At 48.8% G+C, this 25,549-nt stretch overlaps 1 protein-coding gene across 6 annotated transcripts in view; it reads right to left on the reverse strand.

Annotated features, from left to right (window-relative positions):
• The window catches only part of DYSF (dysferlin), a 419,332-nt gene that overhangs the window by 299,633 nt on the left and 94,150 nt on the right, over window positions 1–25,549 (reverse strand). For all 6 annotated transcript variants that reach the window (XM_066572850.1, XM_066572852.1, XM_066572851.1 and 3 more), the window contains exons 6-12: window positions 23,716–23,906; window positions 23,146–23,274; window positions 23,007–23,069; window positions 14,649–14,699; window positions 13,649–13,679; window positions 1,728–1,843; window positions 1,506–1,632 (exon numbers count right to left, since the gene is read on the reverse strand). In XM_066572850.1, the coding sequence (XP_066428947.1) occupies window positions 1,506–1,632; window positions 1,728–1,843; window positions 13,649–13,679; window positions 14,649–14,699; window positions 23,007–23,069; window positions 23,146–23,274; window positions 23,716–23,906 (708 nt within the window). The remainder of the gene's footprint in view (window positions 1–1,505; window positions 1,633–1,727; window positions 1,844–13,648; window positions 13,680–14,648; window positions 14,700–23,006; window positions 23,070–23,145; window positions 23,275–23,715; window positions 23,907–25,549) is intronic.

Raw genomic sequence — 25,549 nt, forward strand, 5'->3', positions numbered from 1 at the left:
GATGGAGCTCCCTATATACAGATATATACAGCCACCACTAGAGGCAGCTCATGGTACAGAGATATACATAGAGCTCCTTCTAGGAGAGATCACTGTATACAGATCTATACAGTTACCACTAGTGGGAGCTCCCTGAATATAGATATATACAGGCACCACTAAGAGAAGCTCACTGGAGGGAGATTTATACAGCCATCACTAGGGGGCGCTCACTGTAAACATACACCCTTTGTAAAAAAAAAAAAATCCAACCCCTAGAAGAAGTTGTCGCTTTACTGCAAAATTCAGCAGTTCCATCTCAGGCAGATATACAAATGATGAGAGTTGTAGTGATTAGATGAACAGTCCTGTCACCTGAGGCCCTAAAAGTGGGTCCATCCTTGGCCTATAGAAAGTTACTTGTGTATAGTGGATTTATCACCAGTAGGACATGTATGGGACCACCTGAGACGCCAATTTCCAAAGGCTACGAGTTTACACACTCTAGAGGCTCAGGTACAGCAAATGTGGAGCGATATGCCGCAGGATACCATACAGAACCTGTATGCCTCCATGAGGCAGTACAACAGGGTACTGGAGCCTCCATGCCCCCCTAATCACATCTTGTATCCAAGCTAGAGGCAGTACAACAGGGTACTAGAGCCTCCATGCCCCCCTAATCACATCTTGTATCCAAGCTAGAGGCGGTACAACAGGGTACTAGAGTCTACATGACCCCTGTATCACATCTTGTATCCAAGCTAGAGGCGTTACAGCAGGGTACTAGAGCCTCAATGCCCACCTGTATCACATCTTGTATCCAAGCTAGAGGCGGTACAACAGGGTACTAGAGCCTACATGCCCGCCCGTATCACATCTTGTATCCAAGCTAGAGGCGGTACAACAGGGTACTAGAGCCTACATGACCCCTGTATCACATCTTGTATCCAAGCTAGAGGCGGTACAACAGGGTACTAGAGCCTCCATGCCCGCCCGTATCACATCTTGTATCCAAGCTAGAGGCGGTACAACAGGGTACTAGAGCCTCCATGCCCCCCTAATCACATCTTGTATCCAAGCTAGAGGCGGTACAACAGGGTACTAGAGCCTCCATGCCCGCCCGTATCACATCTTGTATCCAAGCTAGAGGCGGTACAACAGGGTACTAGAGCCTACATGCCCGCCCGTATCACATCTTGTATCCAAGCTAGAGGCGGTACAACAGGGTACTAGAGCCTACATGACCCCTGTATCACATCTTGTATCCAAGCTAGAGGCGGTACAACAGGGTACGAGAGCCTTCATGTCCATCCGTATCACATCTTGTATCCAAGCTAGAGGCGGTACAACAGGATACTAGAGCCTCCATGCCCATCCGTATCACATCTTCTATCCAAGCTAGAGGCGGTACAACAGGGTACTAGAGCCTCCATGCCCGCCTGTATCACATCATGTATCCAAGCTAGAGGTGCTAAAACAGGGTACTAGAGCCTCCATGCCCGCCATTATCACATCTCTTGACTTACTCTGCGGCAGATCTTCTGCGCGGTAGACTCTGAGCGTCAGGTGAGCCCCACGAAGCGCCACACCAGCAGGACGCAGCAGGTTCCCCTCTATATCCTCTTTTTCTTCTATGGATTCCTTCTTCTCCACCTGTAGATAAAGAAGAAACCATAAAAGGATTGGCACATATGATGGTAGGTCGTAAAGGACAGGATAATAATTCTCTGCCCTAACAGTATACTCACCGGACACTCATCCCCGGGGCCCAGGACCAGCAGGCTGACCTTCAGGTAGCCCTTTGCCCCGGCTGAGAAGTCTTCGGGGTCAGAGAGCAGCAGCCACTTTCTCAGGAAGGCGTGTTCTGTAAGAGAGAGGTGGGACATGGGTCACCTGATCATCACCTATGGAGGAATCCCCCCCCCCCCCCCCCGATAATGGGAAAGCTGGGTGACAACCAGTATGACCACTATTACTGTCCTCACCTGGGTTATCACCAAGCTTTCTCGGACCAGATGCAGACAGGTCACTACATACTATATGATATACATATACTGACTGCGGACAGGATACGGATCCCCAACACACAGCAGGACTACAAGATCCCGGGACAGTCACATGTCCCACGTCTGATGTTGTGTACCTGATCTGGGGCAGTAAATGTCCTGTTGGGGGGCTTTATATCAGGGGAAACAGGAGAAAAACTGAGAGTGAGGATGAGATCTCATTGACACACAATTAAACAGAGGAAGACAGAATTCCCTGTGGCCAAGCACTTCTCTAACCTTGCACATGACATAGCAGAGATGAGAGTTTTGATATTGAAGGGGGGTTTCAAGTCACAAAGCCACAGAAGAATTTGGGAATATAAATTTCTAACAACTTTTGACAAGTTCAATAAAGGATTGAATTATTCCCGAGGTTTTATGGGTGACTGGAAGGTATGAGACATCTATAAACACAGATAAGACTGCTGGCCTGGTGACCCCCCAACAGTAATTCAGGACCATAAACCATCACTCCCTTATCAGTGTCTAGTTACAAATGTTTATGTCTGTTGCAATATTCCTTTTAAGTGCAAACCAATCTCATCCATGTCTGTGCCTGTCATAAGTATGTGTGTGTGTGTGTATATATATATATTTATATTATATATATATATATATATATATATATAAATACTCATAAGTATGTGTGTGTGTGTGTATATATATATATATATATATTATATATATATATATATATATATATATCCATGTCTGTGCCTCGTCATAAGTATGTATGAATATTCATGCCTCTTCGGCTATTCCAAATTAGCCTGAAGAAGAGCCCGAGAGGTTTGCAAGCTTGCTGTAGCATCATGTATTTTTGTTAGCCATTAAAGGTCTCATGTCTACAGGATTACGTAGTTTCTCTTGCTGGGAACAATCACATAGGGCAGTGGTGGCGAACCTATGGCACGCGTGCCAGAGGCGGCACGCAGAGCCCTCCCTGCTGGCACGCGCCCCATTGGCCGCTCACCACTTGTGAATACCAGCAGGGGCCGCGGCTCCCCTGCCGGCATTCACAAACGGTACTGCTAGCCGCGCTGATCCCGGCACACACTGACTTCACTGTGCAGCTGGAATCCCTCTCCCCCTGCCCCGACGTCTCCTACTACTTGGTTCCGCCGGGAGGGGGGAGACATCCAGCAGCGTGTGTGCCGAGAGGCATATTAACACTTTCTTCCCCACTTCTGCAGCAATCAGCAATTCCCAGCAACCTGATTGGTTGTTTGGGTTGGCTGATTTACTAAACAACCAATCAGGTTGCTGGGAATTACCTATTGGGGCAGAAGTGGGGAAGAAAAAGTTAATATGCATGCCGGACCATCGCTGACCAGCAGAGGAGCTGAGCTTCCAGGAGGAGGGGGAGGAGGAGGTAAGTATGTGGGTCTCGGGAGGGGCAATGTGGGGTGTCACTACTGCAGTGGGGGGCCGCTGGGGGGGGTGTCACTACTGCACTAGGGGGCCGCTGGGGGGTGTCACTACTGCACTGGGGGGCCACTGGGGGGTGTCACTACTGCACTTGGGGGCCGCTGGGGGGTGTCACTACTGCACTGGGGGGATGTCCCTAATACACTGGGGGGGGTCACTATTACCGCTGGGGCCGCTATGGGGTGGGGGTCACAATCACCGCTGGAGCCGTTGTGGGGTGGGGGGTCACTATTACTGCTGGGGCCGCCGTGGGGGTCACTATTACCGCCGGGGCCGCTGTGATGTGGGGGTCACTATTACTGCTAGGTGGGGGGGTCACTATTATCGCTGGGGGGTGGGGGTCACTATTACCGCCGGGGCTGCTGTGTGGTGGGGGTCACTATTATCGCTGAGGGGGGGGTCACTATTACCGCTGGGGCCGCTGTGGGGCGGGGGTCACTATTACCGCTGGGGCCGCTGTGGGGCGGGGGTCACTATTAACCGTGGGGCTGCTGGGGGGGTGTCACTATTATCGCTGGGGGGCACTATTACTGCTGGGGCTGCTGTGTGGTGGGGGTCAATATTATCGCTGAGGGGGGGTCACTATTACCGCTGGGGCCGCTGTGGGGCGGGGGTCACTATTATCGCTGGGGCCGCTGTGGGGCGGGGGTCACTATTACTGCTGGGGCCGCTGTGGGGCGGGGGTCACTATTTACCGTGGGGCTGCTGGGGGGGTGTCACTATTATCGCTGGGGGGCACTATTACCGCTGGGGCTGCTGTGTGGTGGGGGTCACTATTATGGCTGGGGCCGCTGTGGGGTGTCACTACTACCACTGGGGTATGTTTACAGGTAGCAGAAATGGGCGGGGCTCTTTCAAAATAGACAGCGTGCAGATTTTGACTACTTTTTGGATGCGGAAATGCTACAGAATTTTCCACAGAAATTTCCTCTGAGGACATTCTGCAGTATTTCCACATCCAAAAAGTAGTCAAAATCTGCACGCTGTCTATTTTGAAAGAGCCCTGTCCTTTTTAGAACGACGATGATACAATCATACATCGTGATAAGCCCCGCCCCCTGACGTGTTGGCACTTTGTGGTAAATAGGTGGGTTTTAGGTTGCAGTTTGGGCACTCGGTCTCTAAAAGGTTCACCATCACTGACATAGGGTATATAATAACCACTCCCGGACCGCTAAACGACTATAAACATCCTGCGATCCTGAAGTGTATATGAATGCGGCTCAGGAGCCGAGTCCACTCCACTCCTGGCGACTATCAGCTGTCTGGTAACTGTCGTGATTAAAAAAATTTTTACTTACCTTTTAAAAATAGAAAAAGATTAGTGATGAGCGAACGTACTCGTCTGAGCTTGATGCTCGAGCGAATATTAGGGTGTTCAGGATGCTCGTTACTCGTAACGAGCACCACGCGGTGTTCGGGTTACTTTCACTTTCCTCTGTGAGACGTTAGCGCGCTTTTCTGGCCAATTGAAAGACAGGGAAGGCATTACAACTGCCCCCTGCGACGTTCAAGCCCTATACCACCCCCCTGCAGTGAGTGGCTGGGGCGATCAGATGTCACCCGAGTATAAAAGTCGGCCCCTCCCGCGGCTCGCCACAGATGCCTTGTGAGTTAGCTGAGGGACAGTGGTATCGTGCTGGTGCTGCTGTAGGGAGAGCGTTAGGAGTGAGCGTAGGCTTCAAGAACCCCAACGATCCTTCTCAGGGCCACATCTATCCGTGTGCAGTACTGTGCAGGCTGCTGTTAGCAGTGTTGCACAATTTTTTTTTTTTCAAAATCGGCTGTCTGCAGAGCATTGCGCCCTGCAGTAATAGTCCAGGGACAGAAGTGGTGGTTAGGCAGGGAGAGTGTTAGGAGTGAGTGTAGGCTTCAAGAACCCCAACGGTCCTTCTCAGGGCCACATTTAACCGTGTGCAGTACTGTGCAGGCTGCTGTTAGCTGTGCTGCATATTTTTTTTTTTTCAAAATCGGCTGTGCAGAACAATTGCGCCCTGCAGTAATACTACAGGGAGAGAATTGTGTAGGCAGGGCCAGAAGACATATATTATTGATTGAATATAGTCATTGGGCCTTCCCTTTAAAAAAAAAAGGGAAACATTCTATTTGGCCTGCCTCTGACAGTCCGCAGCGCTCTGGGTACGTGTGTGGTGGGTGGAGATAGTAAAAAAATCATACGCAGCCAGCTACGTTTAACAGCAGTCTTGCGCCAATTTATTTCCTGCCTGCCTGGGGAAAATCACCGCTCTGCTGCACTTCATATAACTGCATTTCTGTGGAACAGATTTCTTATCTGATTGAATATAGTCAGTGGGCCCTCCCTTTAAAAAAAAAGGGAAAAATTCTATTTGTCCTGCAGGCTTGCGCCAATTTATTTCCTGCCTGGGAAATCACTGGTAATACAGCATGCTGAGGGGTAGGAGTAGGCCTAGAGGACATGGATGCGGCCGAGGACGCGTAGGCCCAAGTGAGGGTGTGGGCACAGGACAAGCTCCTGATCCAGGTGTGTCGCAGCCGACTGCTGCGCGATTAGGAGAGAGGCACGTTTCTGGCGTCCCCACATTCATCTCACAATTAATGGGTCCACGCGGGAGACCTTTATTAGAAAATGAGCAGTGTGAGCAGGTCCTGTCGTGGATGGCAGAAAGTGCTTCGAGCAAGCTATCATCCACCCACAGTTCTGCGCCGTCCAGTGCTGCAAATCCGAATCCTCTGTCTGCTGCTCCTCCTTCCTCCCAGCCTCCTCACTCCACTACAATGACACGTGCTCAGGAGCGGGAAGACTCCCAGGAACTGTTCTCGGCCCCTGCTCAGATTGGGCAGCAGTGGTTCCTCTCCCACCAGAGGAGTTTATCGTGACTGATGCCCAACCATTCGAAAGTTCCCGGGGTCCGGGTGATGAGGCTGGGGACTTCCGGCAACTGTCTCAAGACCTTTCAGTGGGTGAGGAGGACGATGACGATGAGACACAGTTGTCTTGCAGTGAGGTAGTAGTAAGGGCAGTAAGTCCGAGGGAGGAGCGCACAGAGGATTCGGAGGAAGAGCAGCAAGACGATGAGGTGACTGACCCCACCTGGTGTGCAACGCCTACTCAGGACAGGTCTTCAGAGGGGGAGGCAAGGGCAGCAGCAGGGCAGGTTGCAAGAGGCAGTGTGGTGGCTAGGGGTAGAGGCAGGGCCAGACCGAATAATCCACCAACTGTTTCCCAAAGCGCACCCTCGCGCCATGCCACCCTGCAGAGGCCGAGGTGCTCTAAGGTCTGGCAGTTTTACACTGACACGCCTGACGACCGACGAACAGTGGTGTGCAACCTTTGTCGCGCCAAGATCAGCCGGGGAGCCACCACCAACAGCCTGACCACCACCAGCATGCGCAGACATATGATGGCCAAGCACCCCACAAGGTGGGACGAAGGCCGTTCACCGCCTCCGGTTTGCACCGCTGCTTCTCCCCCTGTGCCCCAACCTGCCACTGAGATCCAACCCCCCTCTCAGGACACAGGCACTACCGTCTCCTGGCCTGCACCCACACCCTCACCTCCGGTGTCCTCGGCCCCATCCAGCAATGTCTCGCACCGCACCGTCCAGCCGTCGCTAGCGCAAGTCTTTGAGCGGAAGCGCAAGTACGCCGCCACGCACCCGCACGCTCAAGCGTTAACCGTCCACATAGCCAAATTTATCAGCCTTGAGATGCTGCCGTATAGGGTTGTGGAAACGGAGTCCTTCAAAAGTATGATGGCGGCGGCGGCCCCGCGCTACTCAGTTCCCAGTCGCCACTACTTTTCCCGATGTGCCATCCCAGCCCTGCACGACCACGTCTCCCGCAACATTGTACGCGCCCTCACCAATGCGGTTAGTGGCAAGGTCCACTTAACAACGGACACGTGGACAAGCACAGGCGGGCAGGGCCACTACATCTCCCTGACGGCACATTGGGTGAATTTAGTGGAGGCTGGGACAGAGTCAGAGCCTGGGACTGCTCACGTCCTACCCACCCCCAGAATTGCGGGCCCCAGCTCGGTGGTGGTATGTTCGGCGGTGTATGCTTCCTCCACTAAAGCACCCTCCTCCTCCTCCTCCTCCTCCTCCTCAACCTCTGTCTCGCAATGTAGATGTGTCAGCAGCAGCAGGACGTCGCCAGCAGTCGGTGTCGGGCGGCGTGGCAGCACAGCGGTGGGCAAGCGTCAGCAGGCCGTGCTGAAACTACTCAGCTTAGGAGAGAAGAGGCACACGGCCCACGAACTGCTGCGGGGTCTAACAGAGTAGACCGACCGTTGGCTTGCGCCGCTGAGCCTCCAACCGGGCATGGTCGTGTGTGACAACGGCCGTAACCTGGTGGCGGCTCTGCAGCTCGGCAGCCTCACGCACGTGCCATGCCTGGCCCACATCTTTAATTTGGTGGTTCAGCGCTTTCTGAAAAGCTACCCACGCTTGTCAGACCTGCTCGTAAAGGTGCGCCGGCTTTGCGCACATTTCCGCAAGTCCCACACGGACGCTGCCACCCTGCAACATCGGTTTAATCTGCCAGTGCACCGACTGCTGTGCGACGTGCCCACACGGTGGAACTCTACGCTCCACATGTTGGCCAGGCTCTATGAGCAGCGTAGAGCTATAGTGGAATACCAACTCCAACATGGGCGGCGCAGTGGGAGTCAGCCTCCTCAATTATTTTCAGAAGAGTGGGCCTGGTTGGCAGACATCTGCCAGGTCCTTGGAAAGTTTGAGGAGTCTACCCAGGTGGTGAGCGGCGATGCTGCAATCATTAGCGTCACCATTCCTTTGCTATGCCTCTTGAGAAGTTCCCTGCAAAGCATAAAGGCAAATGCTTTGCGCTCGGAAACGGAGGCGGGGGAAGACAGTATGTCGCTGGATAGTCAGAGCACCCTCATGTCTATATCTCAGCGCATTGAGGAGGAGGAGGAGGAGCATGAGGAGGATGAGGAGGAGGGGGAAGAGACAGCTTGGCCCACTGCTGACGGTACCCATGCTGCTTGCCTGTCATCATTTCAGTGTGTATGGCCGGAGGAGGAGGATCCTGAAAGTGATCTTCCTAGTGAGGACAGCCATGTGTTGCGTACAGGTACCCTGGCACACATGGCTGACTTCATGTTAGGATGCCTTTCTCGTGACCCTCGTGTTGCACGCATTCTGGCCACTACGGATTACTGGGTGTACACACTGCTCGACCCACGGTATAAGGAGAACCTTTCCACTCTCATTCCCGAAGAGGAAAGGGGTCGAGAGTGTTGCTATACCACAGGACCCTGGCGGACAAGCTGATGGTAAAATTCCCCTCCGACAGCGCTAGTGGCAGAAGGCGCAGTTCCGAGGGCCAGGTAGCAGGGGAGGTGCGGAGATCGAGCAGCATGTTCAGCACAGGCAGTGCAACACTCTTTAAGGCCCTGGACAGCTTTATGGCTCCCCAGCAAGACTGTGTCACCGCTCCCCAGTCAAGGCTGAGTCGGCGGGAGCACTGTAAAAGGATGGTGAGGGAGTACGTAGCCGATCACACGACCGTCCTCCGTGACGCCTCTGCCCCCTACAACTACTGGGTGTCGAAGCTGGACACGTGGCCTGAACTCGCGCTGTATGCCCTGGAGGTGCTTGCTTGTCCTGCGGCTAGCGTCTTGTCGGAGAGGGTGTTTAGTGTGGCTGGGGGAATCATCACGGATAAGCGTACCCGCCTGTCAACCGACAGTGCCGACAGGCTTACACTCATCAAGATGAACAAAGCCTGGATTTCCCCAGACTTCTCTTCTCCACCAGCGGACAGCAGCGATACTTAAGCAATACGTAGGCTGCACCCGCGGATGGAAGCATCGTTCTCTATCACCATCCAAAACGGGGACATTTCTGCTTCATCAATCTGTGTCTAATATTCCTCCTCCTCCTCCTGCTCCTCCTCCTGAAACCTCACGTAATCACGCCGAACGGGCAATTTTTCTTAGGCCCACAAGGATCAGTCATATAATTTTTCCAAACAATTTTTATATGTTTCAATGCTCTTAAAAGCGTTGAAACTTTAACTTGAACCAATTTTTCGTTAAACTGGGCTGCCTCCAGGCCTAGTTACCACTTAAGCCACATTAACCAAAGCGATTAATGGGTTTCACCTGCCATCTTGGTTGGGCATGGCCAATTTTTTATGAGGTACATTAGTACTGTTGCTACACCAATTTTTTGGGCCCTCACCTACAGTGTAATCATTGTAATTTCTATGTTCTTCGCCTGCACTCATGGTACAGAAAGGTGTGTGGGGTTGGCCTACACTTTTGCTACATAAATGTAACTGGGGCATTGTCTATACTGCAGCTACTGAAATGTGAAAGAGACTGTTATCTCCCTAAACTGCTGCTTCGGAATTGTTACTGGGGCCTGTCTTGACTGCTACTATTACTGAAATGGAACTAAGACTGCGCTCCCCCTATACTGCTGCTAGTGATATGTTAGTGGGGCCTGTCCCTAATGCTACCGCTGAAATGTTAATAATTCTGGGCTCTGCCTATACCGCTGCTAATGGTATGTCACTGGGGTGTGGAAACAGAGGCTTCACAAAGACATGATGGCGGCGAGGCCATTTCCCACCAACGCTGTTACTGTTAAGGTGCATATAACCACGGACACGTGGAGAGGACACATAGTGCCTCCAAAACATCCCCCTCCTCCTCCAACAATGAAAACATTCTTGGCAAATACCTTTGCATTGGTCCGTCTGGTGGCAGTCCAAGAATTTCACCTTTAACGACACTACAAGAGAGCACCACCATCATCCCCCCGCCACGGCCCACTTAATCATGGCCACATTCCGAAAACCAACTACATAAAACCGCGCTACTAGGTCCGCAGTCACCACCACATTACCACCAACGAGGTTACTGTTAAGGTACATATTACCAGTCTGACTGGGGCATGCAGTGTGGGCCAAAGCCCACCTGTATTGTATCTGACGTTAGCTCTGCTGAGTAGGGCACTGCAATGGGATATATTTATGTACCACCGGTGGGTTCCAGGGAGCCACCCATGCTGTGGGTCCACACGGAGTTGTAACTGCATCTGTCCACTTCTAAAGAACCCCAGTCTGACTGGGGCATGCAGTGTGGGCTGAAGCCCACCTGCATTAAACATGACATTACTATCTCAGCTGTGTTGGGCAATGCAATGGGATATTTTTATGTACCGCCGGTGGCTTCCTGGCACCCACCCATGCTGTGGGTCCACAGGGAGTTGTAAATGCATCTGTTTCCACTTGTAAAGAACCCCAGTCTGACTGGGGCATGCAGTGTGGGCCGAAGCCCACCTGCATTAAGCACGACATTACTACCTCAGCTGTGTTGGGCAATGCAATGGGATATTTTTGTGTACCGCTGGTGGGTTCCAGGGAGCCACCCATGCTGTCGGTCGACAGGGACTTCACAATAGGGAGTTGTACCTGCCTGTGTCTATGAATTAAAAAGCCCGGTCTGACTGGGGCATGCAGAGACACCTTGACAGAATGAATAGTGTGTGGCACATAGGTTCCCCATTGCTATGCCCACGTGTGCAGCTCCTGATGGCGGTGGCACAGGATTATATTTCTCATTGCTTCTGTACAGCATTGTGGGCTATCGCCCCGCCCCTTTTAAAGAGGGTCGCTGCCTAGCCGTGCCAACCCTCTGCAGTGTGTGCCTGCTTTTCCTCTGGCAGACGCACTTATAAATAGACATGAGGGTGGTGTGGTATGAGGGCAGCTGAAGGCTGGGCAGGGACAGTTTGGTGTGCGCTGTGGACACTGGGTCGTGCGGGTGGTTGGGCAGCATGTAACCCAGGAGAAGTGGCAGCGGAGTGTCATGCAGGCAGTGATTGTGCTTTGTTGGAGGTAGTGTGGTGCTTAGCTAAGGTATGCATTGCTAATGAGGGCTTTTCAGAAGTAAAAATTGTTGGGGGGCGGCACACTTGCCGCTATTGTGGCTTAATAGTGGGACCTGGGAACTTGAGATGCAGCCCAACATGTAGCCCCTCGCCTGCCCTATCCGTTTCTGTGTCGTTCCCATCACTTTCTTGCATTGCCCAGATTTTCACAAATGAAAACCTTAGCGAGCATCGGCGATATGCAAAAATGCTCGGGTCGCCCATTGACTTCAATGGGGTTCGTTACTCGAAACGAACCCTCGAGCATCGCGAAAATTTCGTCCCGAGTAACAAGCACCCGAGCATTTTGGTGCTCGCTCATCTCTAAAAAAGATCTAAAATATATAAATTTGGTGCCCCTGTTAGGGTACTGACCCAGAAAATAATGCTCAGATCTCATTTTTACTGCACGGTGAACCTACCAAAAATGGCACTATTATATATTTTTTTTATTTCTCCCCACTTCAAAATTTTTAAACGTTTTTCCGTATATTAAATGGTACCATTAAAAAATATAAGTCATTTCTCAAGACCTAAGTGGTTAGAGCCACGTCAATGGAAAAATTCAAAAATTGTGGCTCAAAAAAAGTTGTAAAATCTCTGGTCCTGAAGTGGTTAAAAAGTCACACTGGCCCTTATGGCAGCTGCACTAAATGTGTGCACATACATATATATTGTGGCAAGGCGGTGCACAGAATGGACTGCAGGGGGCGGTAAACAGGCCTTCTGTGTGCTACCAGCAGGGGCAGCTGTATGGGTGGAGTGGAACTAAAACCTCCAGACACATTGAGTTCCCTGCTGAAAACCAAAGAGAGGGGCTGCTGAGGCAGCTACAGGAGGTGCAAAGCCTGAGGTCCGGCTCGGACCAGACTATATCCGTTACGAGTCTGACAGGGAAGGACATTCCCTAGAGGCCCATGCTGGGTAAAGTGACAAGGACACTGCAGGTTGTCAACCCTGAAGGTTGTTATGTGTTTCAGCGCGTATGCAGTGTTGATACGTTTTCTGTGTGCAGTAAAGCTGCCAGATATTTGAAGTCATCCAGTTGTCCAGCATCTGTCTGAGAACGGTGCCAATCATCTTAGAACCTAAAGATTTCGAACCTGTGAACGAACAACCCCCAGGTTGCCACAATATGTACATACATACACTGAACAGCCATTTTATTAGACCCCCATCTAGTACCGCAGTGGGCTCCTCTGGCCTTCAGAACCGCAGCAACTCGTTATGGTGTAGATTCCACTCGGTGATGAAAATGTTCTGCAGGAATATCGGCCCCTGCGGACAGGAAGCTTCTTGTAGTCCCTGCAGATTAGATGGAGGTCTGACATGTTCTGACCGGCTGACAGGAAGGGGTCAGCGATTCATGCTGCTTGTGCCAAATTCTAACCTCCCATCAGCAACAGAAATCTGCAGTGAGCCCTGGCTAGACTAGCACCGATGACTGACCTCGTTGGAAGTCACTCCGATCGCTGGATCTTCCCATCTAATGTGGATTCACAGAAACTGATCCGCGGAAAACTTGTCACGTGATTTTATGCCGCACTCCGGGATCACCCGGAGAATTACTGTACAGGGAAGTGTCAATAGTGAGAGGTCTGGGGCTCTAACAAAGGGCTGCTGGTACTAATAAAGAGGCCAATTAGTGTTTATATATAAAGATATCTGTGTGTTTGACAGATTTTATAAACTCCTGCACTTCTGTGGTACCAAGGATGGTGGATCCAGGTAACTACAGGCCTGTGAGCCTGACTTCTATACTGGGAAAGATCTGTGAACTAATGATTAAACAGCATGTATGCAAGTACTTGGATGAGAATGGAGTAATTACCCAGAGCCAGCATGGGTTTGTAACAAACAAGTCATGCCAGACGAATCTAATTTCCTTCTATGACAGAATCACCGACTGGGTTGATCAGGGAAATGTGGTGGATAAAGTATATCTTGGCTTTAGTAAAGCATTTGATAAAGTATCTCATACCATACTTATTGAAAAAAATAACCAAATATGCGATTGACAAGGCAACTGTTAGATGGATTCACAACTGACTGAGTGATCGTACTCAAAGAGTGGTCATAAATGGCTGCACATCCAAGTGGAAGAATGTATCAAGTGGGGACCACAAGGCTCTGTCCTAGGCCCAGTGTTGGTCAACATTGTTATAAATGATCTGGAGGAGGGAATTGTAGGAAACTGATCAAATTTGCTGATGACACAAAGCTAGGAGGGATAGTTAACACTAGGGAAGAGAGGGAGAGGAATCAAAAAGATCTAGAAAAGCTTGCACAGTGGGCGGCGACACGTACTTGGTTCTCCATAAATCATCCCGGCATCCATCTGTAGGAGGAAGGAGAACACTCTCAGTCACACATAGCAGGGACATGATAGGAGTTATACTTCATCTGCATGGATATAGAAGCGTCCACATAAACAAATAACCATAATAGCCATCAGTATTTGCACTAAGTGCGAGATAACGAGTCATGTGACCACTGGAGAAGAGAGGGGGCAGCGGTGGTGTGACGGGGTACAGGGGAATGGATCACAAGCTGTGGATGTAGCCGCAACACATGTGATATACAGTACGTATCCTTGTAGTACTGAGGTTTTACTAAGACTGCTGCTTGCTGTCAGTGAATGTGACGTTCAGTCGTGACCTAATGCTTCTCACAGCTACAATTCCATCCAGTCAGAAGATCCTTTGTGAGATGAACACTCCAGACTCGTACAAGTTACCTGCACTGATACATTGTAACAAACTAACAGAGATCTGCACTGTTGTGTTTGGAGTGTTATATCTAGAAGGGCTTTCAGCCTCCTAATATTTAGAAAAATGAATGTTTCCATTCAGAAACAGCAAGCAGAGATCTTGAGAATGATAAGGAATTGAATCACAAGTGTGTTATAAAAGCCACAAGTAGGTTAGTGGATGGAGAAGAGACGTGTAGGAGGGTGCGGCATGGTGGAGTGTTTTGTAGACTAGTAAAGGGGTGTTGATATTGGAAGATACAAGTAGTTCCCAGAGGGTGGAGGATCAGACGCCCTCCCTACTTCTTACACTGCAGCTCGGTGGGATCTGATTGGCTGCTGTGTATAAGCAGAAGACCATGCTGGTCTACAAAGAGGTAAAAGTCCCAGGACTGCCGACACCAGAAAACCAGAGAGGGGAGAGAGAAATGTGCGCTCAGTAAGCCAGTAGAACTGTGATTACAGCTCTGGAGGTGATAGGAGTAGAAGATAAGGATGAGAACAAGGGTATGTAAGATGATATCAAATTATAAGCGTCACCACATGTAAGGAACGTACCCGGAACTCTCCAATGACAGAATCGGTCCTGAGGGAGCGCGAGTCCAAGACCTGCGGAGAAGGAGGCGGATCAGAGAGGTCATGTGATACAGCGAGAATCACACCTACTTAGAGGTCCTACATTACATGATATATGGGAGAAGTCCCCTCAACGTCAACTATAACTGCAGCAGCTGCGGTGTGTATGATGAGGTTCTGCAGCAGCTGTGGTATATATGATGAGGTTCTGCAGCAGCTGAGGTGTATATGGTGATGTTCTGCAGTAGCTGAGGTGTATATTATGAGGTTCTGCAGCAGCTGAAGTGTATATGATGAGGTTCTGCAGCAGCTGAAGTGTATATGATGAGGTTCTGCAGCAGCAGGGGAGTATATGATGAGGCTCTGCAGCAACTGAAGTGCGTATGATGAGGTTCTGCAGTAGTTGAGGTGTGTATGATAAGGTTCTGCAGTAGCTGAGGTGTATAAGATGAGGTTCTGCAGTAGCTGAGGTGTGTATGATAAGGTTCTGCAGTAGCTGAGGTGCGTATGATGAGGTTCTGCAGAAGCGGAGGAGCATATGATGAGGTTCTGCAGCAGCTGAGGTGCATATGATGAGGTTCTGCAGCAGCTGAGGTGTGTAGGATGAGGTTCTGCAGCAGCTGAGGTGCATATGATGAGATTCTGCAGCAGCTGAAATGTGTTTCAGGAAGTGCCATAGGTTTTCCGGCCTCTGTACCCCAATCCATCCGGCTATAATCTTTCACCTAATATTTGATGATATTTTCTATGCATATCTTTATCCGTCTGTAAGTAAGAATCTTCCGCTGTCCTTAGTAAGAATGTCCGCTCCGTGGTCCTTAGTAAGAATGTCCGCTCCGTGGTCCTTAGTAAGACTGTCCGCTCCGTGGTCCTTAGTAAGAATGTCCGCTCCGTGGTCCTTAGTAAGAATGTCCGCTCCGTGGTCCTTAGTAAGAATCTTCCGCTGTCCTTAGTAAGACTGTCCGCTCCGTGGTCCTTAGTAAGAATGTCCGCTCCGTGGTCCTTAGTAAGAATGTCCGCTCCGTGGTCCTTAGTAAGAATGTCCGCTCCGTGGTCCTTAGTAAGAATGTCCGCTCCGTGGTCCTTAGTAAGACTGTCCGCTCCGTGGTCCTTAGTAAGACTGTCCGCTCCGTGGTCCTTAGTAAGAATGTTCGCTCCGTGGTCCTTAGTAAGAATGTCCGCTCCGTGGTCCTTAGTAAGAATCTTCCGCTGTCCTTAGTAAGACTGTCCGCTCCGTGGTCCTTAGTAAGAATGTCCGCTCCGTGGTCCTTAGTAAGAATGTCCGCTCCGTGGTCCTTAGTAAGAATGTCCGCTCCGTGGTCCTTAGTAAGACTGTCCGCTCCGTGGTCCTTATTAAGAATGTCCGATCCGTGATCCTTAGTAAGACTGTCCGCTCCGTGGTCCTTAGTAAGAATGTTCGCTCCGTGGTCCTTAGTAAGAATGTTCGCTCCGTGGTCCTTAGTAAGAATGTCCGCTCCGTGGTCCTTAGTAAGAATCTTCCGCTGTCCTTAGTAAGACTGTCCGCTCCGTGGTCCTTAGTAAGAATGTCCGCTCCGTGGTCCTTAGTAAGAATGTCCGCTCCGTGGTCCTTAGTAAGAATGTCCGCTCCGTGGTCCTTAGTAAGAATGTCCGCTCCGTGGTCCTTAGTAAGAATGTCCGCTCCGTGGTCCTTAGTAAGAATGTCCGCTCCGTGGTCCTTAGTAAGAATGTCCGCTCCGTGGTCCTTAGTAAGAATGTCCGCTCCGTGGTCCTTAGGCCTCCTTCACACGACCGTATGCGTTCATCTGAATTAGCCCAAACTCTGATCTATATATAGCAATTCGAAAGCCCTAACTAAATGACTGGCTGTCTGTCTGACTGCAGCCGGACTGACTGACACAATGAGACACTGACAGTCAGTCCGTCTCACTGAATGGCTGACTCGCTCACTAATTCTCTAACTTCCCGGTGTCGTACAAACATGAAATTTGTCAAGACCTTTGTTTATTCTAAACAGGAAAAAAGTAAAGGGGTCATAACTTGATTATACAATTCGAAGTCCAATTCGACGTATGTGAGTGAGTGATTCTCAAGCTCTGCCCCTGGCAACATGAGAGCTTCGCCCCCTGGTGATGTCATGGTTCCACCCCCTGGTGATGTCATAACCCCACCCCTTACAATGTCATAGTTCCACCCCTGTGATGCCATAGCTCCACCCCCTGGCAACATCCTAGCTCTGCCCCCTAGCACAGTCATAGCTCTCTGTGTACATACCGAGGAGAATCTACCTCCCCTCTATGTGTATATACTGAGGAGAATCCACCTCACCTCTGTGTGTATATACTGAGGAGAATCTACCTCCCCTCTATGTGTATATACTGAACAGAATCTACCTCACTTCTATGTGTATATACTGAAGAGAATCTACCTCACCTCTATGGGTATATACTGAGGAGAATCCACCTCACCTCTGTGTGTATATACTGAGGAGAATCTACCTCCCCTCTATGTGTATATACTGAACAGAATCTACCTCACTTCTATGTGTATATACTGAAGAGAATCTACCTCACCTCTATGGGTATATACTGAGGAGAATCTACCTCACCTCTATGGGTATATACTGAGGAGAATCTACCTCACCTCTATGTGTATATACTGAAGAGAATCTACCTCATCTCTATGGGTATATACTGAAGAGAATCTACCTCACCTCTATGTGTATATACTGAGGAGAATCTACCTCACCTCTATGTGTATATACTGAGGAGAATCTACCTCACCTCTATGTGTATATACTGAGGAGAATCTACCTTACCTCTATGGGTATATACTGAGGGGAATCTACCTCCCCTCTATGTGTATATACTGAGGAGAATCTACCTCACCTCTATGTGTATATACTGAGGAGAATCTACCTCATCTCTATGTGTATATACTGAGGAGAATCTACCTACCCTCTATATGTATATACTGAGGAGAATCTACCTCCCCTCTATGTGTATATACTGAAGAGAATCTACCTCACTTCTATGTGTATATACTGAGGAGAATCTACCTCACCTTTATGTGTATATACTGAGGAGAATCTACCTCCCCTCTATGTGTATATACTGAACAGAATCTACCTCACTTCTATGTGTATATACTGAAGAGAATCTACCTCACTTCTATATGTATATACTGAGGAGAATCTACCTCACCTTTATGTGTATATACTGAGGAGAATCTACCTCACCTTTATGTGTATATACTGAGGAGAATCTACCTCACCTTTATGTGTATATACTGAAGAGAATCTACCTCACCTCTATGTGTATATACTGAACAGAATCTACCTCACTTCTATGTGTACATACTGAAGAGAATCTACCTCACGTCTATGTGTATATACTGAGGAGAATCTACCTCACCACTATGTATATATACTGAGGAGAATCTACCTCACCTCTATGTGTATATACTGAGGAGAATCTACTTCACCTCTTTGTGTATATACTGAGGAGAATCTACCTCACCTCTATGTGTATATACTGAGGAGAATCTACCTCACCTGTATGTGTATATACTGAACAGAATCTACCTCACGTCTATGTGTATATACTGAGGAGAATCTACCTCCCCTCTATGTGTATATACTGATGAGAATCTACCTCCCCTCTATGTGTAAATACTGAGGAGAATCTACCTCACCTCTATGTGCATATACTGAGGAGAATCTACCTCACCTCTATGTGTATATACTGAGGAGAATCTACCTCACCTCTATGTGTATATACTGGGGAGAATCTACCTCCCTCTGTGTGTATATACTGAGGAGAATCTACCTCACCTCTATGTGTGTATACCGAGGAGAATCTACCTCACCTCTATGTGTATATACCGAGGAGAATCTACCTCACTTCTATGTGTATATACTGAAGAGAATCTACCTCACGTCTATGTGTATATACTGAGGAGAATCTACCTCCCCTCTATGTGTATATACTGAGGAGAATCTACCTCACCTCTATGTGTATATACTGAGGAGAATCTACCTCCCCTCTGTGTGTATATACTGAGGACAATCTACCTCCCCTCTATGTGTATATACTGAGGAGAATCTACCTCACCTCTACGTGTATATACTGAGGAGAATCTACATCACCTCTGTGTGTATATACTGAGGAGAATCTACCTCACCTCTATGTGTATATACTGAGGAGAATCTACCTCCCCTCTATGTGTATATACTGAGGAGAATCTACGTCACCACTATGTGTATATACTGTGGAGAATCTACCTCACCTCTATGTGTATATACTGAGGAGAATCTACCTCACCTCTATGTGTATATACTGAGGACAGTCTAACTGATCTCTATGTGTATATACTGAGGAGAATCTTCTTTCCCTCTAAGGGTATATACTGAGGAGAATCTACTTCCCCTCTAGGTGTATATACTGAGGAGAATCTACTTCCCCTCTAGGTTTATATACTGAGGAGTATCTACTTCCACTCGAGGTGTATACAGATGCTCCCCGACTTGCGAACAGGTTCCGTTCCGGGAGCCCGTTCGCAAGTCCGTTTTGTTCGCAAGTCGAACAAATGGTTATATGGAGCGGGATCGCGGGTGGATCCCGCTCCATACAATGTCGGGTGCCGGCTGTTTCTTACAGCGGGGGCACCCGGCGGCAGCAGTTCCGACGAGCCACGCTGCTTGTCAGAACTGTTAACACTTTAAATACCGCTCTGACAGCGGTATTTAAAGTGTTAACAGTTCTGATGAGCGGCGCGGCTCGTCAGAACTGCTGCCGCCGGGTGCCCCCGCTGTAAGAAACAGCCGACACCCAACGTTCAGGGGGCCCGTACAGCGTCCCACGATGAGATCGTGGGACGCTGTGTGGTTGCTAGGCAGCCGGAGACCTCCTGAAAGGCCCCAGGGCTGCCTATGCAGAGTGCCCATCAAGCGCACGGCTTGCTAGGCGCTCTGCATAGACAGCCCTAGGGCCTTTCAGAAGGCCCCCGGCTGCCCAGCAACCGCGATGTGACCGGACAGGCTTCTATCAGGCTTGATAGAAGCCTCTCCGCTCCCTGCACAGCATGATGTAATGCCATGTTGTAATGCAGCATGATGTAATGCAGGGCAGATAGTTCGTATCTAGCGAAATTCGTAACTCGAATGTTCGCAAGTCGGGGACTATCTGTATACTGAAGAGAATCTACTTCCCCTCTATGTGTATATACTCATGAGAATCTACCTCGTCTCTCTCTGTATATACTGAGGAGAATCTACCTCGTCTCTATGTGTATATACTGAGGAAAATCTACCTCACCTCTATGTGTATATACTGAGGAGAATCTACGTCACCACTTTCTGTAAATACTGAGGAGAATCTACCTCACCTCTTTCTGTATATACTGAAGAGAATCTACCTCACGTCTATGTGTATATACTGAGGTGAATCTACCTCACCACTATGTATATATACTGAGGAGAATCTACCTCACCTCTATGTGTATATACTGAGGAGAATCTACTTCACCTCTATGTGTATATACTGAGGAGAATCTACCTCCCCTCTATGTGTATATACTGAAGAGAATCTACCTCACGTCTATGTGTATATACTGAGGAGAATCTACCTCCCCTCTATCTGTATATACTGAGGAGAATCTACCTCCCCTCTATGTGTATATACTGATGAGAATCTACCTCCCCTCTATGTGTATATACTGAGGAGAATCTACCTCCCCTCTATGTGTATATACTGAGGAGAATCTACCTCACCTCTCTGTGTATATACTGAGGAGAATCTACCTCCCCTCTATGTGCATATACTGAGGAGAATCTACCTCACCACTATGTGTATATACTGAGGAGAATCTACCTCCCCTCTATGTGTATATACTGAGGAGAATCTACCTCCCTCTGTGTGTATATACTGAGGAAAATCTACCTCCCTCTGTGTGTATATACTGAGGAGAATCTACCTCACTTCTATGTGTATATACCGAGGAGAATCTACCTCCCCTCTATCTGTATATACTGAGGAGAATCTACCTCACTTCTATGTGTATATACTGAAGAGAATCTACCTCCCCTCTATGTGTATATACTGAGGAGAATCTACCTCCCTCTGTGTGTATATACTGAGGAGAATCTACCTCCCCTCTATGTGTATATACTGAGGAGAATCTACCTCACCTCTATGTGTATATACTGAGGAGAATCTACCTCCCTCTGTGTGTATATACTGAGGAAAATCTACCTCCCCTCTCAGTGTATATACTGAGGAGAATCTACCTCCCCTCTGTGTGTATATACTGAGGACAATCTACCTCCCCTCTATGTGTATATACTGAGGAGAATCTACCTCCCCTCTATGTGTATATACTGAGCAGAATCTACCTCACCTCTATGTGTATATACTGAGGAGAATCTACGTCACCTCTATGTGTACATTCTGAGTAGAATGTACCTCACCTCTATGTGTATATACTGAGGAGAATCTACCTCACCTCTAGGTGTATATACTGAGGAGAATCTACCTCACCTCTACGTGTATATACTGAGGAGAATCTACCTCACCTCTATGTGTATATACAGAGGAGAATCTACTTCACAACTCTGTGTGTATATACTGAAGAGAATCTATGTCACCTCTATGTGTATATACTGAGGAGACTCTATGTCACCTCTAGGTGTAAATACTGAGGAGAATCTACCTCACCCCTCTGTGTATATACTGAGGGGAGTCTAACTGATCTCTATGTGTATATACTGAGGAGAATCTACGTCGCCTTTAGGTGTATATACTGAGAAGAATCTACCTCACCTCTGTGTGTATATACTGAGGAGAATCTACCTCACCTCACTGTGTATATACTGAGGAGAATCTACCTCACCTCTACGTGTATATACTGAGGAGAATCTACGTCACCTTTAGGTGTATATACTGAGGAGAATCTACGTCGCCTTTAGGTGTATATACTGAGAAGAATCTACCTCACCTCTATGTGTATATACTGAGGAGAATCTACGGCACCTTTAGGTGTATATACTGAGGAGAATCTACCTCACCTCACTGTGTATATACTGAGGAGAATCTACCTCACCTCTACGTGTATATACTGAGGAGAATCTACGTCACCTTTAGGTGTATATACTGAGGAGAATCTACCTCACCTCACTGTGTATATACTGAGGAGAATCTACCTCCCCTCTATGTGTATATACTGAGGAGAATCTACCTCACCTCTACGTGTATATACTGAGGAGAATCTACCTCATCTCTAGGTGTATATGCTGAGGAGAATCTACTTCACAACTCTGGGTGTATATACTGAAGAGAATCTACGTCACCCCTATGTGTATATACTGAGGAGATTCTGCGTCACCTCTAGGTGTATATACTGAGGAGAATCTACCTCACCCCCAGGTGTATATACTGAGGAGAATCTACCTCACCTCTGTTTGGATATACTGAGGAGAATCTCCCTAACCTCTATGTGTATATACTGAAGAGAATCTACCTCACCTCTAGGTGTATATACTGAGGAGAATCTACCTCACCTCTATGTGTATATACTGAGGAGAATCTACATCACCTCTATGTGTATAAACTGAGGAGAATCTACCTCACCTCTATGTGTATATACTGAGGAGAATCTACCTCACCTCTATGTGTATATACTGAGGAGAATCTACCTCCTCTCTATGTGTATATACTGAAGAGAATCTACGTCACCTCTATGTGTATATACTGAAGAGAATCTACCTCGCCTCTATGTGTATATACTGAAGAGAATCTACCTCACCTCTCTGTGTATATACTGAGGAGAATCTACCTCACCTCTATGTGTATATACTGAGGAGAATCTACCTCACCTCTCTGTGTATATACTGAGGAGAATCTACCTCACCTGTAGAACTTCTTCACATGGGCATGTTTTGAAGGTTCTGCAGCAGCTGAGGTGTGTATGAAGAGGTTCTGCAGCAGCTGGGGTGTGTAGGATGAGGTTCTGCCACAGTTGGGGTGTGTAGGATGAGGTTCTGCAGCAGCTGAGGTGTGTATGAGGAGGTTCTGCAGCAGCTGGGGTGTGTAGGATGAGGTTCTGCCACAGTTGAGGTGTGTAGGATGAGGTTCTTCAGCAGTTGGGGTGTGTAGGATGAGGTTCTGCAGCAGTTGGGGTGTGTAGGATGAGGTTCTGCAGCAGTTGGGGTGTGTAGGATGAGGCTCTGCAGCAGTTGGGGTGTGTAGGATGAGGTTCTGCAGTAGTTCCCATCTGGTTTCTGTGTAGTAAGCACTGCTGCAGCAGCAGAACATTACAGTACTGAGTGGTTGTCAGGCCCCACCCCTTTGACACTTGAGCACTCACGGTCAGGAACAGCGGTTCATCAAAAAGTTCTGCCGGAGACTCAAAGAAGTTGAAGAAAAACGTCTAAAAGAAAAAAGAAACACGTAAATCCAAGTGACTAATGACTCCGCCCACCCCAATGTCTGCCAGCGAGCGTTACCTCATCAAACAGCGGGCTGTTGCCCTTCCGGATCCGCGTTCTTTTGGTCTGTCCGGCCACCGTCACCTTCACAACAGGTTTAAGGTTGATCCCGAGTAACTGCCGCCCCTCAATCACCCGCACTCGGATCTAAAGACAAGCAGTAAGAAGGGTCACCAAGGAGGCGCAGTCACACGGACAAGCGCCATGTTGGACGGAGAATCTCAGACCGTTGATGTGCCGATAAACAAGCGATTTCCTAGCGAATACCATCTGTTTTAGGAGAAAAGCGCCGTTCAGGGAAGTTTTACTTTTGTGAAAACCGCACAGCAATTAAATAGGAAAAATGTAATATTGCATGTTTTAATGGATATCAGAGTCGCCGTGTAGATCCAGCCTTATACGAACCCGGAGCTACAGCCTGCAGCATACTCTAGAGCTGAAGTCACAATTCTACAGGCTTCAGAGCAGAAATCTCCCGTCATCCCCTGCTTGTTCAGTGTCTGCACACACCCTGCTCTGACGATTTGTACTCTTCCCACCAGGCGTGCGCCGAGCCGCTGCGTTACGGTCATGTGATGTGTTCCGTACCTGGAAGTCCTGAGGCTTGTTTGACAGCTGCTTTTTGGCGGCGCTCTTCTTCCTCCGGCCCCCCTGCACCGGGACCACCGCTGGGATTCTCTTGGGAAGGCTGGGCTGCTCTGACCCCGGCATAAGGGGCGTTGTTTCGCCCTCGTCTCCAGTGCCGGTCGGGTCTTCTGCGTCCTCCTCCACGGTTGTATCTAGAAAGAAAGAATATTACTGGACCAACACAATATGTAGCGCTAGAAGATGGCGGTGAGAAACGCGGGAGCAGCCAGGTGCGTGTACGTGCCGCGGTCCAGTGCCCGTGGATGGGAGCGAGGAGACCCTGAAGTACCGATACACTAGACATCCCGCCACGCACGTTCTTCCTTCAATCAAGAAACTTGATACATTTGATTCGTTACTTGATTACAAGCGGTTCTCACATCGGCCCACTGGAGGGCGCTCCGCTTCCACAGAGGCAGATGCTTTGGGGTTGTTAGCCTTAACATTATGATACATATGGCTGTAGACGGATTTGTACATTCTCAGGCCGTACGGAGGGCGCGCTCACACCGACCGCTCTGCTGCGCAGTATCTGACCGACTGACTGATACGGTCCGGTATCGCACGTGTAATGGCCGGTGGATTTCACTGATCTACTTCACATCAGCAATGTCTTCTGGGACCGATAGTCCGAGATGAAAGACATCGCCGCCTGTCCTGTTTCTGGGACCGATAGTCCGAGATGAAAGACATCGCCGCCTGTCCTGTTTCTGGGACCGATAGTCCGAGATGAAAGACATCGCCGCCTGTCCTGTTTCTGGGACCGATAGTCCGAGATGAAAGACATCGCTGCGTGTCCTGTTTCTGGGACCGATAGTCCGAGATGAAAGACATCGCCGCCTGTCCTGTTTCTGGGACCGATAGTCCGAGATGAAAGACATCGCCGCCTGTCCTGTTTCTGGGACCGATAGTCCGAGATGAAAGACATCGCCGCCTGTCCTGTTTCTGGGACCGATAGTCCGAGATGAAAGACATCGCCGCCTGTCCTGTTTCTGGGACCGATAGTCCGAGATGAAAGACATCGCTGCGTGTCCTGTTTCTGGGACCGATCGTCCGAGATGAAAGACAGCGCCGCCTGTCCTGTTTCTGGGACCGATAGTCCAAGATGAAAGACATCGCCGCCTGTCCTGTTTCTGGGACCGATAGTCCGAGATGAAAGACATCGCTGCGTGTCCTGTTTCTGGGACCGATAGTCCAAGATGAAAGACATCGCCGCCTGTCCTGTTTCTGGGACCGATAGTCCGAGATGAAAGACATCGCCGCCTGTCCTGTTTCTGGGACCGATAGTCTGAGATGAAAGACATCGCCGCCTGTCCTGTTTCTGGGACCGATAGTCCGAGATGAAAGACATCGCCGCCTGTCCTGTTTGTTTGACCAAAACGGACCATTATTTTTTACGGGAATTGTAAAATAACAAGCCCATCACATCGCATGTTTATGCCATTTTAATGCGGGTACCATTTTTTTAAACTTTTTTTTAAATATGATAAACACACGTGAAACTTACATGCGCAGTGATGTAATGCGTTTTGGTTTTTTGGGGTTTTTTAGCAAAATGCATCGCCCTTGCAGAATAATCGCGGGTTCAGGAGTGCGATATCGGTCCAAGTCTATTTTTCCCTGGATCAGGACAATTACGGTGACACCAGGTTTAGAGTGTTTTTAATTGTTTTTCTATTTTCAAAAAGTAAATAAAAGTTTTTCTTAAACAAAACTCGCTTTCCATCGGTGGATTCTGAGACTCGCAACTTTTTTATTTTTCCCTTCTTTTTTTACGGCGTCAGCTGCAGTTATT

This window comes from Eleutherodactylus coqui, chromosome 7 (assembly GCF_035609145.1).
Source record: "Eleutherodactylus coqui strain aEleCoq1 chromosome 7, aEleCoq1.hap1, whole genome shotgun sequence".
NCBI lineage: Eukaryota > Metazoa > Chordata > Amphibia > Anura > Eleutherodactylidae > Eleutherodactylus > Eleutherodactylus coqui.